At 44.0% G+C, this 17,600-nt stretch overlaps 1 protein-coding gene across 5 annotated transcripts in view; it reads left to right on the top strand.

The window, feature by feature from the left end:
- NBEAL2 (neurobeachin like 2) overlaps positions 1-17,600 on the top strand; it is a 158,310-nt gene that overhangs the window by 104,615 nt on the left and 36,095 nt on the right. For 4 of the 5 annotated variants that reach the window (XM_031960582.1, XM_031960562.1, XM_031960578.1 and 1 more), the window contains 10 exons: positions 267-350; positions 2,531-2,629; positions 6,033-6,646; positions 7,369-7,501; positions 8,500-8,619; positions 10,959-11,295; positions 13,861-13,943; positions 14,793-14,885; positions 15,735-15,906; positions 16,931-17,064. In XM_031960582.1, the coding sequence (XP_031816442.1) occupies positions 267-350; positions 2,531-2,629; positions 6,033-6,646; positions 7,369-7,501; positions 8,500-8,619; positions 10,959-11,295; positions 13,861-13,943; positions 14,793-14,885; positions 15,735-15,906; positions 16,931-17,064 (1,869 nt within the window). The remainder of the gene's footprint in view (positions 1-266; positions 351-2,530; positions 2,630-6,032; positions 6,647-7,368; positions 7,502-8,499; positions 8,620-10,958; positions 11,296-13,860; positions 13,944-14,792; positions 14,886-15,734; positions 15,907-16,930; positions 17,065-17,600) is intronic. The other variant, XM_031960568.1, reaches the window with a different exon arrangement.

A 17,600-nucleotide genomic window follows, 5' to 3' on the forward strand; every position in this document is an offset into this window, starting at 1 on the left:
CACAGAGGACCTTTCTGGAACTGGCTGATGATCTGAGATGATTACAAATGAGGAGATAGGACATAGTGCTCTCCCCCTGGGAAAGTTCTCAAAATGGAATGCCTTTATCATCCTTTAAGGGAAACCCTCATCTCCTTCCATTGCATAACCTCCTAATCCCTCAAAGACTCTAGATCCTGGGGACCAAGTGACTGGGTAGGGAGGGAGCAAAGAACTGTGTGAACTCTTAGTCTTTTATAACTTTATTCCTTCTCCTTACCCTGAAGGTGCTAGACAAAGACACTGATGCTATTGCTGTCCATGCTGTCAGGGTGCTTACTTCCATCATGAGCAACTCTCCATCTGCCAAGGTAAGGTGCTATTGGGTAGGATTAGCATGGGAGACATCCTGGGGTGCTTCCTGCAGCTGCTGGGCAAGGGGCAAAGTGGGGATGGCAGCAGTGGACTATAGCTGCATGATGAAGTACAAGGAAGAACTGAGAGTGCCGGATAGGGAAGAGATATGAGAAAATTATTAGCACAATCAGGGAGTCAGAGCAGCTTATCTTTAGGACTTAGAAGGAAGTAGTTGCTATCAGAATCTATAAAGAAATCACCGACTTTTTATTACTCTGAAGTTGTGCTAATGTTCCTAAATGAACTTTTACTGTGACTTTAAGGCCAACTATATTGACTGAGACCTCTTGATTCAAAAAAGTATAACACAGAAATTCTTTCTGATAGTCCTATACGGCTTTCCTTATCTGTTTATATTTTGCGTAAACCAGAGAGAAGATCTTGTGTGCCAGACTGTGTTGTAAGCCACTGTGTTGTAAGTCTTGGGTACAGAAAATATAACGTCAGAAAAACATTTGTGTCTTTGGGTCCTTCTCTATTTGCTCAGATGTCTCTGGGTCAAGAGAACATAAAACTTTGAAAGGGGTGTAAATATGACAAATAGGAAAATCTAGTTAAAATGATTATATATGTATAATGCATATCAGATTATCTTGTGGAGGAGGGAAGTAAAGGAGGGAGGAAGAAAAAAATTGGAATTCAGAATCTTACAAAGATGAATATTGAAAACTATCTTTACATGTAATTGGAAAAATAAAATACTGTTGAGAAAAAAACCAATAAAAAGGGTATAAGCAGAATTAGCAATCTGAGAATTAATGGTTAATCCAAAAATGGGATGTATTCAAATAACAAAAGTCAGAGCATAATAATGGACAAGAGAACCAGTCAAGGTTAGAAGAATTAAACAGTCTCAAAGGTCATAACAAATAATGAGTCTTCCTAAGAATTAAAGTTGGCTTAAAAATGAAATGGCTTGCTAAAGATTTGGTTGTTTCCCCCTTTTTTGAGGTCTTCATTTCTGAGGCTGGACAGACATTTGTCAATTATGGTAGAGTGGGAATACTTTCATGTATGGGCTCAACTACTGAGGTTTCTTCCAACTCTCATTCTTTTTTTAAATTAAGTTAAAATTTTTGACTAACAAAAATCTATTTTCAATGTCCTACTTTATCATTTCACATGGGACATATGTATATGTGTGTGTGGAGAAACAAAACCTTTGCAAAAAAAATGCATAATTGAGCAAAACAAATTCCTGCATTGGCCATCTCCAAAAAAATAAATTATTTCATTCTTACCCAGAATCCATCACCTTTCTGTCAAGAGGTCAATAGCATGCCTTATCATCAGCTCTCTGGAATTATATATGGTCCTTGTGTTGATCAGATCAATTCTCAAATTGATTCTGTGATCAGGGCCTTTGAAGGACAGGATAAGATTTGGATACTTGGTAGAAGGGAGGGATAGGCATTTTAAGCAGTGGAGAATGATGAATGTGAATTAGGAATAAATCTAGAATTTGGGGGACAGGGAGGAAGAACAGCCTAATAGAAGCAGAGGGCTTCTGAGCTTAGGCTGTAGGTAGCATTAGGGAGTAGTAGAAAGAGCACTGGGTGAAGAATCAGGAAATGAATTTGTGTCCCAGTTTCTACACTTCCTAACTGTGTGTGATCTTGGTCAAGACATTTCCCACATTAATACCTCAGTCTCTTTGTTTTCAAAATGGGGATCATAATAGGTATAAAATTGTGAGTAAAACACTTCAAAGCACTATGGGAATGATAGTTGCTATCATTATTGTAATTATTAATATTGAACCAGAATGGCCCTAAATGTTCTTTCCCACAACAAGAAGTGTTTATGGAAAGGTTTTTTTTTGAAATTTTTTTCAGTTAACAAGCATTTATTTTCTGTCTGACTTCTTTCCTCCAATTAAACAAACAAAAGAAAGGAAAAAAAGCTCTCATAACAAATACTTAGTTAAGCCAAACAAATTCCCATGTTGGCCAAGTCCAAAAATATGTCTGTTGCTGTATCTCGAGTTTCATCTCCTCTCTGTCCAGTAGTGGAGAACATGCTTCATCTTCAGTCCTCTGAAATTATGGTTAATCATTGTATTGATTAGAGTTCTCAAAGAGTTTGAAAGAGTTCCTTTAAAGTATTTATATAATTGTATAAATTATTCCTTCAGGAAGTGTTTAAGGAGAGAATTGGCTATTCCCACTTGTATGAAGTTTTGAAGAGCCAAGGTCCACCCACTAGAAGGCTTCTCCAGGAATTGCTCAACATGGTAAGAAAGTGGGAATGAGGGAAGAGATGGAGTAATTAACATTTGGCATGGTGTATATTAAAACACAGACTGGTCAGATTTGCAGATCTCTTTAATCTGAGTTCCTTTGTCTTGTACAATTTGTACTGGTCCTGAACTCTACCTGTATCTCAAATGGGACACATAGACAGAATTTTTACAATATAGGGGATGGGTGAGAGTGGTCACATGCACAATGGTTGGCATCCAGAAAATATGTGAATTACATTTCTGTGTCTCTGTCTCTCATGCCTTAAAGACTGCACGTTTTTGATGAGGAGTATTTGTTTCTTCATTCAACTAGCTATTCACTCCTCTTTCTGTTATTAATTCATTAAATCAGCATTGATTAAGCACCTTATATCTGGGGTTTTCCAAAAGCTTTTAATAAGTTAAAATTTCATTAAGATTTTATATATGTAAGATTTTAAATGTGTATATATTGTATATATATATATATATATATATATATATATATATATATATATATATATGTGTGTGTGTGTGTGTGTATATAATAGCAGGATTGAAACTGAAATCTGAGAATTCTAGTCCAGGGCCATTTAATATAATTTGCTTTGTGACATGAATAAATTAATTCCTATCCCTTGGCCCTGGCTTCTTCATTTGGAAAATGGTAGCAGCCTGAAAGGAGGATTCATGACTGGTTTTATTTTCCATGTGGCTCCATGGTTTAGTCAGACAAGCACTGATTGGGTCTCCAGAGATCTGGTTCAGTATCCTAACTCTGGAACACACTGCCTGGGTCACCAACCATACAGAAGTCACTCTGCCAGTGTCAATCTCAGTTTCCTCATTTGTCAAATGAGGCAGTTGGACCTATGACTTCCAAGGTTCCTTCCAAATCTTAAGCCTGTGATCTTATTAATAAGAAAGTTTTACATGTCAAATAGCATCGGGTTACTGAACTTGGTCTTTTGAATTGAGGAAATTTGTTTCCATGATGAGGCTTCTCCACTAGTCTTCCTATTCACAGCTCTGTAGAGTGATTGATTCATAGACCATCAAAGCTGAAAAGCAACTTAAACTAAACGATATTAGAGAGAGAAAGGATCTAATTCATTCATTTACAAAATACACTGAATTCAGAGTCCTGTGCTGAAGGAGACGTAAAGTTTAAATAAGATGCAATCCTTAGCTTTGTGAAATTTATAATCTAGTAGGGAGAAATGAGACAAAAATGAAAATGACTTATGATAGTAGATAAGTGCCTTAAGGGGTGTTATATATCAGCAATACTGTCTGGGTAGAATCCAAGAAGCTTTCCTGGAGGAAGTGGCATTTGAATCAGTCCCTAAGGGAGGGAGAGAAATCAGACTTGGCTGTTTGGGGTAAGGTTACCAGGGTTTATAACCTCAGTGTCAGGCTTGTCTCCTCTCCCTCAGTCACCCTCTCCCCATCCATCAGTTTCCAAATTTTGTCATTTCTACCTTCATAACATTCCTCCTCTCTCTCTCTCCTCTCCTTTCAAGTAACCCAGCCAATCAACCACCTTCTGCCCTGGCCTTTTGTAATAGTCTTCTAGATTTATTTCCTTGCTTCAAGTGTCTCCCCATTCTAGTCCAGCTACCAAGGTGATTTTCTTTAAGCACCAGTCTGTCAGATCCCTATTAAATAAATTCTAGTCACCCTTCAAACTTGCCTTCTATTATGGCCTTGTTCCATCTTACTCTACTTCAAACATGCTCTGGTTTAGCTAAACTAGCCTTCTTACTTTTCTCAACAACTCCAGGCCTGGAGTCAGGAAGAAGTGAATTCAAATCTGACCTCGGGCACCTATTAACTGTGTGACCCTGGGTAAGTCCCTTCACTTGTTTGCCTCAGTTTTCTCATCTGTAAAATGAGCCAGAGAATGGCAAATCACTCCAGTATCTCCCAAATGGGGTCACAAAGAGTTAGACATGACTGAACAGTGAAATTATTAAATGCCATTTCCCATCTCTTTGCTTTTGGATAAATTGTCTCCTAATGCTTAGAATGCCTTCTCACTTCAAGGCACAGCATCATCTTTTAAATAAAGCCTTTTCTTATTTTTTTCCTAACTATTAGTGCCTCCCCACTATCCCTCTGCCAAAATAAAAAAAAATCTTGTATTGATTAGTTGTAAGTTTGATATATATATACAACAAACCAATGCAAGATAATTTTTTTAAATCAGTATATGCACATGTGTTATGATTAGATTATAAGCTTAGTACTGGGACTTTTTGTCTCTGAATCTTCAGTACCTAGCACAGCGCCTAATAAATGATTATTGATATTCAGGCAGCTCAGCAGCTTGGCCTGGCACACAAGACTTATCTCCCCTCAATTCTCTGCTTTCTGTCTCTTCTTCATTTTACCTTCTTCCTCTTCCAACATTGTACAATTCTATAGCACTCTGTAAGTCTCTGTGTTGAGTGCTAGCTTCCAAATAGCAGCCAAGTCTCTCTATGTATTTGTGTACTAGGTACAAGAAACATCAGAGAATGAAAGGGGTTGGCCCTCCATCAGGGCTATGGCCACTGCTTTCCACCTTCCTGGCTTTGCCTAGCTTAGAGTGTTAACAGAAATCCCCCAAGCTCTCATTTTGTGACTGATCTGACTTTGTGACAAGTCAGCCCTTATTCCTTATGCTTTCCTCTAAATACAAGATTTCTGACATTCTTCTTCCAGGGCTAGTGACATTCTTCCCTTTCTCTTATAATGTGCTTTCCAAGTTTATCAAGAAAAACATACTGAAATTCAAATAAATTAAGTTTCTCTCCAAGTTTATCATGACTGCTCTGACTTTGTGACAGCTCATCCCTTATTCCTTATGCTTTCCTCTAAATACAAGAAGATTTCTGACACTCTTCTTTCCAGGGCTAGTGATAGTCCTACCTTTCTCTTGTACTGTGCTCTCCAAGTTTATCATGACTGATCTGACTTTGTGATGAATCAGCTCTTATTCCTTATGCTTTCCTCTAAATACAAGAAGATTTCTGACATTCTTCTTCCAGGACAAGTGACATTCCTCCCTTTCTCTTATGTTTATCAAAAAAAAAAAAATACCAAAATTAGAATAGAATAAGTTTCCCAGCCTCAGGTGACTTACTGCTTCACAAGGCTGGCCTGAGGATCAGAGACAGAAATGTAAGAATCCACGAATGTCAGTGCTGGAAGGGCCTTGCAGGTCCCAGAGCCTGGCCTCTTCTCCCTGTGGATGAGGATGCTCACTGGAGGGATGAGGATGGTCACCAGAGGGATGAGGCTTCTCACCGGAGGGATGAGCTGCCTAAAGTCACAGAGTGGCAAACACAGGTTTGAGCCCGGACCTTTGGTCCGCGAGTCCAGGGTCCCCTCCCCATGCTGAGATTGACTTTCTCCCTCGGTCCCCCGACAGGCTGTGGAGGGCGACCACAATGCTTGCCCACCGCTCCCCATCCGCAACGAGCAGCCTCTCCTGATTCTGGCCCAGTGGCTCCCTGTCCTTGCCTCCAGCGACCTCCAGGTGTACCTGTCGGAGCGGCTCCGGCTGCTGTGTGACGGGGGCCCTCTCAGCCGCACCACGTGTGTGAAGGCCGGCCTGGTCAGCTGCCTGCTGGAAGCGCTGGGCACCGAGCCAGCCCTGAAACGCCAGGCCGCTGAGCAGCTCCTGGAACTCCTGCAGGCCCTGGGGGGCGTCTCCCTGCGGCCAGCGGAGCTGAGGTGCCTTTTCCGCCTGCTCTGGACGGAGCCAGGCCAGAGGGCTCACCCCTACACTGCTGCAGTGATCCGGGCTCTGTCGGGGATGGCCCGGCAGAAGGGGCCCGAGCGGGCCCTGCGCTACTTTGACCTGACCCCCAGCATGGCGGGCATCATGGTGCCTTCTATCCAGCGGTGGCCGGGGGCTGCTTTCTCCTTCCACGCCTGGCTCTGCCTTCACCAGGAGCCGCCCGCCCCCAGCCTCCAAAGGGGAGGGTGCCCCGGGTTCCACCCTGCGGGCCCCCTCCAGCCCAAGAGGAAGCAGCTCTACAGGTAAGGGGGGATGGGGCAGGGATCTCTGCCCATGAGAGGAGGAGGAGAAAGAAAAGGAGGGGGAGAGGAAGGTGTTTTCAGCCCTTGAAGTCAGAACAGTCTCAGAGGGAATCTGGAATTTGGAGTCTGGAGAAATTTTATAAAAGGTTTCCTGATTTAGAGGTGGGAGATATCTCAAAGCCATATAGTCCGATCCCCTCTCCAGAGGGGCACACTGGGTCCCAGAGGAGTGACTTGTCCAGGGCCACTTACCAGAGACAGGATTACAGCCCATGCTCTTTGCCTCCAGATCCAGACTCCTTCCCCAAACACTGCCTGGTCCCAGGACCTGAGTCTGAGCCCCGACCACCATTTAGCATAGCCCTTCCAGTCTCTGGGGCTCAGATTCTCCCTTGGATTAAATGATCCCCAGGGCCCTTGCAGCTCCGAGTCCTAGGATTCTCTGACAGTTCTGTGCCTCCTTTCATCTCTGTAGCTTCTCCGGTTAAACACTGTGCCCTACACTTAGGAGGCACATAATAAGGGTTTGTGGACTTGGATTCGGGTGGTAGATGGGGGTATAATTATGTGCCCGGGTGGCCTGTGGGCTGGTTTTGGTGAGTGGGAGGGCACTAGATGAAGCAGCACCCAGGCCCTAGGGTCCCCAGGGGCCACCTCCTCCACCTCCTCTGTCTGAGAAAGGAAGGTGACCGCGGCCCTCGGGTGGGCTGTGCCCGGCCCAGCTTTTTCACACCCAGCGGCACAGGCTTTGAGGCCTTCTTCACACCTGCCGGCATGCTGGTGGTGGCCGTGTGCACCAGGAAGGAGTACATGACAGTGTCGCTGCCCGAGTTCCCCTTCAACGACTCTGCCTGGGTGAGCACAGATGCCCTGGGAGGTGGGCAAGGAGGAGTTTGTGTTCTGGGCCCTTCTGTCTCCAGCCCCACCTGCTCTCTCTTCCTTCTACCCTTTCTCTGTCTTTCCCCAGCCTACCTCTAGAAGCAACCTTGATTAAGCAGGATAAACTACTCACTGAAAATTGGGAATCACAATGTGGGGGATGAGAAGGAGCCCCAATCTACATGTGACCTTCATAAGTCACTTTTTGTTTCCTCCTCGGTAAAACAAGGGCATTAATATTTGGCTCTCTAACTTTGAGGGGTTGTAGTGGGGAAAATCAACTTTTAAAACTTTAAAGTATTATGTAAAGTGATCTGTTATGGATCAGTCATAGAATATCAATGCCGAAGGGGACCTTAGAAACGAGGTCATTGGGTTTGAAATCATGTCCCTCAATAGAATAGAAGGTAACTTCATTCTATTTTGTCTCTGTGTCCCTAGCAGCTACCACCATGCCTGGCACATAGTAGGTGCTTAACAATTGCTTGAATTGAGTTGAATTGCATGTACTGCCGACATAATTTATCTGAACCTTTTGGGGCTTTGGATGAAGACATAGAGTGAGATAATTTCCATGGCCTTTTCCAGCCCTAAATTCAGTAGGAATTTAATCCTTGCAAACAAGTCACAGAGACTTGCAAAGGAGACAAGGCCATTCTGGACATTAATTTCTTGACTGCTGGAACTTTCCTCTACCATGATGACTTCAGTACCTTCTAAGTATCCACCCATGTACTAGGTGCTGTGGGGAATAGGATGAGGGGGTAGCATATGGCTTCCCCATCTTTGGAAAACTCCAGTCTTTGGAGAAAGATTCCCCTCCTTTTTCAAATGGGAGAGACAAAGACCCAGGATTAGGATCCAGAGCATCCTGAGACAGGTGGCAGGGTAGGGATTTGGCAGGAGCAGGATTTGTGGCCCAGCTTCCCCAAAGCATAATGTGAGGAATCTTATGTAAAGGGTTCTCCTTTCAGCACAGTATTGCGATTATCCACGTTCCTGGACGCCGACCCTTCAGCCAGAACTTGCTGCACATCTATGCTGATGGACAGCTCCTGAAAACAGCCCCACTCCGCTGCCCTTCCCTCAATGAGGTGAGTGTTGGGCTGGGGAGCTGGACCGGGTCCTCCTTCTAGGCCCTCTTTCCTAATGGATCCTAAAGGCAGCTACCCCTTTGAACTTCCCAAGAGTGAAGGGTGTGGGAGGAGGGACAAAAAGGCAGGGAGCTGATCTTTCCTCTGGCGGCCTGCCTTTACTGCATACACCAGATAGTCAGGCCATGTTCATAATAATACCAAGATATTTCAACTTCTAATATGGTAAATATTTATAGAAATAACTCAACAAAAGCTCTTTAGGGTCCTTGATGATTTTTTTCTTTTTTTCTCTTTCATTTTTTATTTTATTATTATTATTATTTTTTTGCCAAGGCAATTGGGATTAAGTGATTTGCCCAGGATCACACAGCTAGGAAACATTAAGTGTCTGAGGCCGGATTTGACTCAGGTCCTCCTGCCTAAAGGGTCAGTGCTGTGCCATCTAGTTGTCCCTCTCTGTGTGATTTTTAATAACATAAAAGGAACCTGACATTAAATATTTGAGACACACTGCTGAGTCTAATTTTCTATAATTTTAATTATATATAATTTCTATATATTTTCTATAATTCCATAATTTTTAAAAAATTTAAATTCTGAACTTAACACACACCAAATAAAATAAGCATTTCCAGTATTCATGGTAGAATAGAAAAAAAAAGAAAATTATACATTATGAATCTCTGTAATGTATAGCTTTTCTTTTTAAGTATTAAATTCAAAATGTAGCCCACTCATTTTTGCCCAGAAGGAAGCTAAGGCCCATGGGGCTATTGACTAGTCCAAAGCAAACAAGTGACAGAGCCAGCACTAGATCACAGATCTCCTGGAGTCAGTCCCAAGCACTACACGTGATCTGTGCTCAGTCCTGTGCCCTATATCACATAGACAATGACCAAGGCAAGCTCTCTCCCCTCAAGCTGATGTTCCATGGACTAGTTCCAGTTGTAGGGATTGCAAATCTCTTCAATCCCCTTTGCCTGTCCTAGTGCTGATCCCAGTATTCCTGACTCTGCTCCATCCTCCATTACCTAGACATTGTCACATTGCCAGGGGATATTCCAGCAAAATTCCTCATCCCTGTCCTTCTTCATAAAGCCATCATGATATAGTTTAAAAGTTCTTAAACTTTTTGGTCTTAGGACCCTTTTATACTTTATCCTTTACACAAAAACTATGAAGGATTCTCTCCTTCCCCCCACCAAAGCTTTTGTTTGTGTGCACTGTATAAGGTATTTTAGTATTGTTATGAAAATAATTTTGACCTCACAGACTTCCTGAAAGGGTTCAGAGACCCCCAAAGACCACATGTTGATAACCACTGGTATTAGTACAAAGAACACAGTCCCGGGAATCAGAATACCTGGTTCAAGTTTCATCTTGAGTTTTAAATAGTTGTTCTCTTCTCTAGGACTTCATTTCCTTGCATCTAAAATGGGGGTACTAGTCCACAGTTCTGGGAGCTATTGTGAAGAAAATGCTCTCTATGCCCTAATGTTCCATAGACACACAAACATTTTATTGTTCTCTCCCCATTTCTCTTCCACTGACTTGTCCCAGAAGGAGGGACATCCCCAAGAGCCTGATGATAGCAGTCAGCTTCCTCTACCATTCATGTCTCACAGTAGCTTGTATGTTCCAACAATTCCAGCAGGCTTAGAAGCATGACCTGATGAAAACTGTAGTCACCCCCAGCCTTGCCAAGGTCCAGGACATACTAATTAACCATACCTATGTTGTATAAAGACTATGCTAAGTACCAGGAGACTCGGTGGGATTGAGACTGGAGGATGATATATAATCAGACACAGGCCTTAAAAGTCTAGAATTAGATTTCCAGAAATTTTGAAAATCAAAAGTTTTGTGGGGAAATTTGAAATAGACATATCATGCTAAAACCTTCTTTTCAAATCTAAAGTCATTCTTCTAGTAGAAGAACAATTAAATATGTTAAGGATAACTGTTTATTACATGACCCAATTAGGTATATTTAGAGATCATAGAAATCAGAACCCAAAGGCCCAGAAATATTTCCCTCTATGTGGGTGTGGGGGGTATACTCATAGGAAATAAGTTTTTTTAATCTGCCTTCCTAAAATTTTAAAATCAGAAAATAAATATGAAGAGAAAAAAGGCTTTTCTCCCCAATTTTCCCTTTTATTTCTTTTGTTGGACAGTGTGGTATTTAAAGGCCATTCAAATTCTACTTTGTAGTGCTGGGGTTGGACCAGGTGGGCACTAAGGTCCTTTTCAGGTGTAAGCCCTGGACTCAAGATGGAGGAGGGTCTGTCCGAGACCCCAGCCGCCTTTGATGTGCTGTCTCTTCTCTCTCACAGTCCTTCTCCTCCTGCTGCATTGGCCTGGCCGGCCAGCGCACCACAACGACCACCACGGGCCCGCCCCCCTTCCCTGGCCCAGCTTACTCGTCCCAGCTGCCTTTTTCTGCCCACCCGTCCCTCTCCCGGTCTCAGTCCTTCCCCGCCAGCATGTCTTCTTGGGGGCCCAACGCCACTGTGGTGGGGCCCTCCCGGGAGGGCGGCGTGAGCATCACCCTGGCTGGGAGCCAAGACACCGAGTGGGGCAGCCCTACGTCCCTGGAGGGCCAGCTGGGTTCTGTGGTCATCTTCCACGAAGTCCTTCAGCCGACACACGTCAGAATCCTTTTTACCTTGGGTAGGTACCCTCAGGCCCCCGGGGTTGGCGAGAGAGAGAGAGAGAGAGAGTGCTGGAGGTAAAGGCTCCTTTCCAGTTAATCTTCAGACACGTGGGTGGGTGGGAGGAGATGGTTTGGTCCGTATCATCCTGCAGATAGGGACTGAAAAGCCCAATTTACCCAATTAAACCACAGCAAGACAAGCTGGAGGCTGGAAGCCTGGCTTCTGATTGATTAAAAAACAGTGTCTTCTGTCCCACATTCAATAAAAATGTATTCGGCCCAGTACATGTGCTTGCTGGGCGACATAGAATGGAAAGGGAGAAGAGGAAAAAGGTTATAGAGATGAATGAAACATGGCCTGACCTTCAGAGAGCCTAGTTGGGAAGCGAGAAATGAAGTGTGCATTATCATGAAAAGTCCCCAAACGGCAAGTCAGGGAATGCCAGCTGCCAGCTTAATGATTCTGGGATTATTGGGAATAAAAAGACATTCCTTCCCTTCAGATGCTAACACCGTAGCAAGGGGGGATGTGCACTGGTACCCATGTACAACAGTGTGAGATTGCAACCTTGGGAGACAAAGTGCAGTAGGATGCTCACCTGGAAGATCAAGGAAGGCTCCATGCTGGTGACCCTTGAGCTGGGGCTTTAAGGAAAAGCAGGATTTCAACATGTGAGGATGAAAGAGAGAAAATAGAGGCAGTGAGGGGGTCTGCAGCAGTGGGGACTGGGAATATTGCCGCTTGTCTATGTGATCTTAGCTAAGTCATTTGCAAAATGAGGGGGTTAGACTCAATAATCTGTAAAGAATTTTTGCAGTTTAGCACGGAGCTTGGTATATATTAAGTGCTTAATATATGCTTTATCTATCTAAATACACTCATGAGTCACTTAAGGGGAGAATATTCACCCTCTCTGCTCATAAGATTGTTGCTAAGAAAGTACTTTGTAAAGAGCTATTTGCTCTGTTATTAGTGTCATTGATAATAACTGTATTTGTATTAGTCAGAAAGCACTAATTAAGCACTTTCTTTGTGCCACTAACTGAATACAAAGACAAGAGTCCCTGCCCCTCCAGAGGTTTACAGTCTAACAGGAAGAGGTATATACTAAATAGACACAGGATGATTTGAAGGGGAAAAAGTGGGCTCAGGAAAACTTTGGAGGTTGTTAGACTATCTTGAAGGAAGCTAGGATGTCTAAGAGGTAGAAGCAAGGAAGGAGTCCTTTGCAGGCATGGGAGACACTTATACAAAGGCATGGAGACAAGAAATGGGAACAGATTATGAGGAAGAACAAGGATAGTTTGGCTAGGGAGTAGTGTACATGAAGGGGAAGGATGTTGAAAAGAATAGTGTATATAGAAGTAGAATATAAAGATTACTGTATATAGAAATATAAATAATAATGTTTCTGGAAATATAAAGAATAATATATATATATATAATATAAGAATAATATATCTAGGAATATGAGGAGTAAAGTCGGAAAGATAGGTCAGGATTGTGAAGGGCTTTGAATGTCAAGCAGAGGGAAAAAATTATTTTTAATGCCAGGCAAAGGAGTTTATTTTTGCACTTATAGACAATAGGGAACCACTGTAGGTTATTGAGTGGGGGATGATGTAGGCAGAGCTACATTGAAAATCACTTTGTAGCGGATTATACAAAGAAAGACCATTTGAATTTTGCCGTTGACTCTAGCAGTGTGACCTTAGATAAGTCACTTACTTAATTTTCCTAAACCTGGCTTTCCCCCTAAGGTTGTTGGTGTGACTCAAATGAGATCATGACAGTAAAGTGCTTTGCAAACTTTAAGTGCTACATAAATGCTTCTTACTCTCAGGATTTCTACAGTCAGGGGTGAGAACGTGGTATATTCTAGCTCTGAGGGATGATGGTCTGTGCTAATGCATGGAAATGGGAGAAAGGACAGTGGAACTGGAGAGCAGCTAATAGTCCGTTCTGGCAGGAGCGTGAAAAGGAGTAAAGGGTAATTAAGGCTAGAAAGAGTCTGGAACCAGATTGTGCAGAGAGTTGAACGCCTTTCTCTGTGTGTACTTTATCCCGTGGGTAGTGGGGAGCCACTGATGGTTCTTGAAGGGAATGACGTGGTCAGATGTATCAGATTCATATCCTCATTTGGCCATTACCATCTTCTTGCAATGCTCCAGGGAGAGGTCACTGAGGTTTGGAGCAGTTAGAGAAACTTATAGAGCCGGGAGGCAAAGGTATAAAAATTACCTGTGCTCTCATCCACATATACAGGTTGCAGGGACTTTGAGTTTTCCATAATACAAGTGACTGTGATCTCTGTGGGTCAGGGAGAGTAGGGTTTCTGCTATTAAAATTATGTGCACTCATGAAAAGCGCCCTGCGCCTGGTTGTGCCCTTCTCTGTCTTGCACCCTGTCCAGCTCCACAGGTGTCGGGATCAGATCCACGTCTAGATGGGGCTGGGGCGCCCATCACCCCAATGAAGGGAGCCAGATGGGCGAGGTGGGGAAGGGAATGGGACCCGGCCCATGTTCTTGGGGGTAGGACAGAGGATGGGTGAAATTCTGACACTCTTTTCCCTTCTCCAGGACCCAATGAGACATCTCCCTTCAAACCAGAGGGGGAACTGCAGGAGCTCAGCAACAAGATGCTTCTCCACTATACACCCCAGGTTCCAGCCCTGCTACCCCCTATGCCCCACCTCTGTCCCAGCCCTCCTCCTCTGTTCTCTCCCCACTGCTTCTGTCCTTTGCATTTTATCCTCAGCCTTCAAACTCTCTCCCTTTCCCATCCCCCATTCTCTACTTCTATCACCCCCTCCCCTCATTTCCCACAGATGTCCCTCATTTTCCATCCTCCACCCCATCTGCTATTTCCTATGATCATTTTTTCCTTTTTATCCCTGTCCATCCCCATTTCCCACCTCCTCCACCCCTGTGCCTTTCTCCTCTCTCACTTATTGTGTGACCTCTTTCCTCGTTCTTATATCCCCCAGGACCTCTCACCCCATTTCCCAAACCTGCCACCCTTTGTCCTCATTTGTGCACCTTCTACATTTATTCCTTGCTCTTAGCATCCAACTCTGTGACTACTCACTTTTGTGTCTGCTCTGAAATTCTTGTCTTCATTCTTATCCCCAGGACAGAAGTTGAGGGCTAGAATGGGATGTGACGATGGTTTCTATGGAATAGAAGATTATCTAAATAATATATAAATAATTAAATATAATAGAAACAGAAGTCTGGCATCCTGAGCTTCCCAGCCTAGATCCTGACTTTTAATCTATTTCCTGTTTGTCCCTAAGATGATTTCCAATCTTTCTTCCTGACTTCCAAGGGAGAGCCTACAGTGGACTCCTAGATTTTTCTCCCCATCCCCAAATGTTTCCTAGCCTGGGGGAGAAAGGTCCTGGAGCCATTAGGGACCACTTCCCATTTCCCTTCCTTTCCACTGGGTAAGATTAGTAGGGTTGGGAACCCCCCACTCCTGGCCTTGATGACTCACTTTTCCCTTTCCTCAGGCTTGTAAGAATAAAATCTGTCTGGACCTGTCTCCTAGTCATGGGCTCGATGGGCGCTTAACAGGCCACAAAGTGGTGAACTGGGATGTGAAGGTGAGTGAGCATGGATGTAGTCATCAGGACCTAGGGTTGAGATGGAGACCCCAGGTCTCACGCAATGACCTTCTGGTTCCTGGGGGGAGGGTCATAGTAGCCAAGACTGCTGGGATAGTTCAGGTGCCAAAGAAGGTGGGCAGGGTCATGGCAGGAAGGTGATGATGGCTGCTCTAGGCCTGAGGGCCAAGCTCAAAGCAGGTATCAGTGATATCAGCCATAAGTTTCCTTCAGTACTGCTCTGTTTTTTAAAAATCTATTTTATTCTATATTCTTTTCTATTATGTTCTTCTCCCCCTCAACAGCATTTTATTTTTTCAATTCCACATATAGTTTTCAACATTCATTTTGGTCAGAGCCTGAGTTCCACATTTTTTCTCCCTCCTTGCCTTCCCTCTCCCCTCCCAGACAACAAACAGTCTGATGTAGGTTATACATGTACAACCGTTTTAAGCATGTTTCCACATTTGTCTCTGTTCTGTTCCATGCTGCCAGTCCATTCTGCCCCAGTGCTTTCTGTTCTCTCCTGTTCCTCATTCGGCTCCATCCTGGTCTTCCTTTCTGTGGTCCCAGGGACCTTAGGATCTAGAGAATGGAGGGACGAGCCTCCCTGGGTGTATAGGAGCATGGCTTAATGAAGCTCCAAGACTGACCAACAGTGTTGGGGGAAGGCTCAAACAGGGGGAGACCTCTGTGCTCTAGGAAATATAAACGGCCCCTGAAATATGGCGAGTGAAAGGTGGGAAGGTGGCAGGGAGGTGAAGGGAGCTCAAGGGTTCCTGGTGGGCAAAGGGAGTGACGGTGACCCTCATAAGCCCATCTCCTGACCCTTACTTCATTATTCCCTAGGATGTGGTGAACTGCGTGGGAGGGATGGGAGTTCTGTTGCCCCTCCTAGAACAGGTGGGCTCCCAGCCCCAGGAAGCTGAGGGACAAGCTGAAACCTATGACCTGGTGGGCCCCGAGCTGACTTCCTCCCACAACGCCCAGGGTCTGCTTATCCCCCTGGGTAAGTCCTCAGGTAAGCTTCTCCCCTATTGTTCAGAGCCTGGCCCTTCACTGGAGGGACCTGCTCTCCTGTACTGGGTCTAGCGTCTCTGTTCTGTCTGATCCCTTCCCACCATGCCCTACTTCTGCCTCCCCCTCTGAACTAAAAGCTTTCCCAACTTCAAATCCCATGAGTCTGATTACAATTGATGGAGTGAAAAGATTTCCAGATTTGGGGTCCAGTGGGCCTGGGTTTGAATCCCAGATCTTGCTCCTTATGGCTCCTTCAAAAAGTGCCCTTCCTTCTTAGGGCTACAATATGTAATATGTAGCACAATATATTATACAGTGTGTAAAATGGAATCGGATTGAATGAGGGACTCAACCTTTTTTGTGTGTCCTGGATTGGCAGTCTGGAGAAGCCTGTGAACCCCCTCCCAGAATTTTTTAAAACAATAATAGCTTTTAATTTTTCAAAATGTACACAAAGATAGTTTTCAACATTCACCACTGCAAAACTTTATGTTCCAATTTTTCTCCCTCCTTCCCCTAAACAGCAAACAATCCAATATCGGTTAAACATGTCAATTCTTCTAAACATATTCCAGAATTTTTTTTAAAGCAAAAATAAAATTTTTAGGGTTATATAAAGGAAACCAATCATTTAGATTTTAAAAACAAATTCACAGCTCCCGGTTAAGAACCCCCGGACTAGACGGTCTCACTTCTAGAATTAAATCAATGAAAGGAATGCTTCTTATTAGCTTTGTGACCTTGGGCAAGTCATTTCACTTTTCTGAGTCTCAGTTTCCCCAATGAAGACATTTAGGTTAGATGATGTGGTCTGACACAGCTCAGCCCCTTCTCTATTCTCAGACCCCCAGCCCCAGCCGGGACATCCTGAGGTCCCCAGCGGGACCCCCGGTGATAGGTTCTCCTCCTCCATCCCTGTGTGACTCTTCCCCTCCCCCAGATCCCATCACCAGCCTCATCCTGCTGCCCTCTCTGCCTTCCCTCCCTCTGACCTTCCCTTCCTCTTCGCCTCCCCTCCACCCAAGAGGGCAGAGTAGAACGGAATGGTGTGGCTGCCTTCTTGCTCATGGTGAAGAACTTTCTTCGAGGACACTTGGTGAACCAGGAGAGCTTGATGCAGTGCCACGGGCCCGCCATCATTGGGGCATTATTGCAGAAGGTGAGGGCTTGTAGAGATGGAGCTCTGGCTCCCTTGGGGTTGTGGGGACCAAGGGGAGCTGGGCAAGGGAAAAGGCTGGGCTAGTCCTAACTCTTATGGCTCAGCTGGTCCATCTACTCCAAGCTGGGATTTGGCAACTCATTCCCTAAATTCCACTTTCCTGGATCTGGTCATAGCCCTGTTGATGGTTTGATGAGTGTTACTTCCCATTTCTGAGCTTCATTTTTCTGATCTATCAAATGGGATAGTAATCTCCAATCTGTCTATGTCCTAGAGTTTTTGCAAGGATCTCATCACCATGAAAATATTTTGTAAATTAAAGCACTCTGCAAATGTTATTATTATTAAAATTATTAAATTATTAAAATGTTATTATTCTCTGTAGTCTGGATTCATTACAGAATTTAGAGCTGTAATGGGTCTGAATCATCATTCTAGTCTGGCCCCACTTATTTCACAAATGATACATTAAGATCTAGAAAGATCAGGTAAATGACTCTCCCATGATCACCAGAGGGAGATGGTGAGGTGGGGAT

Source organism: Sarcophilus harrisii, chromosome 1 (genome assembly GCF_902635505.1).
Source record: "Sarcophilus harrisii chromosome 1, mSarHar1.11, whole genome shotgun sequence".
NCBI classification, from domain to species: Eukaryota; Metazoa; Chordata; class Mammalia; order Dasyuromorphia; family Dasyuridae; genus Sarcophilus; species Sarcophilus harrisii.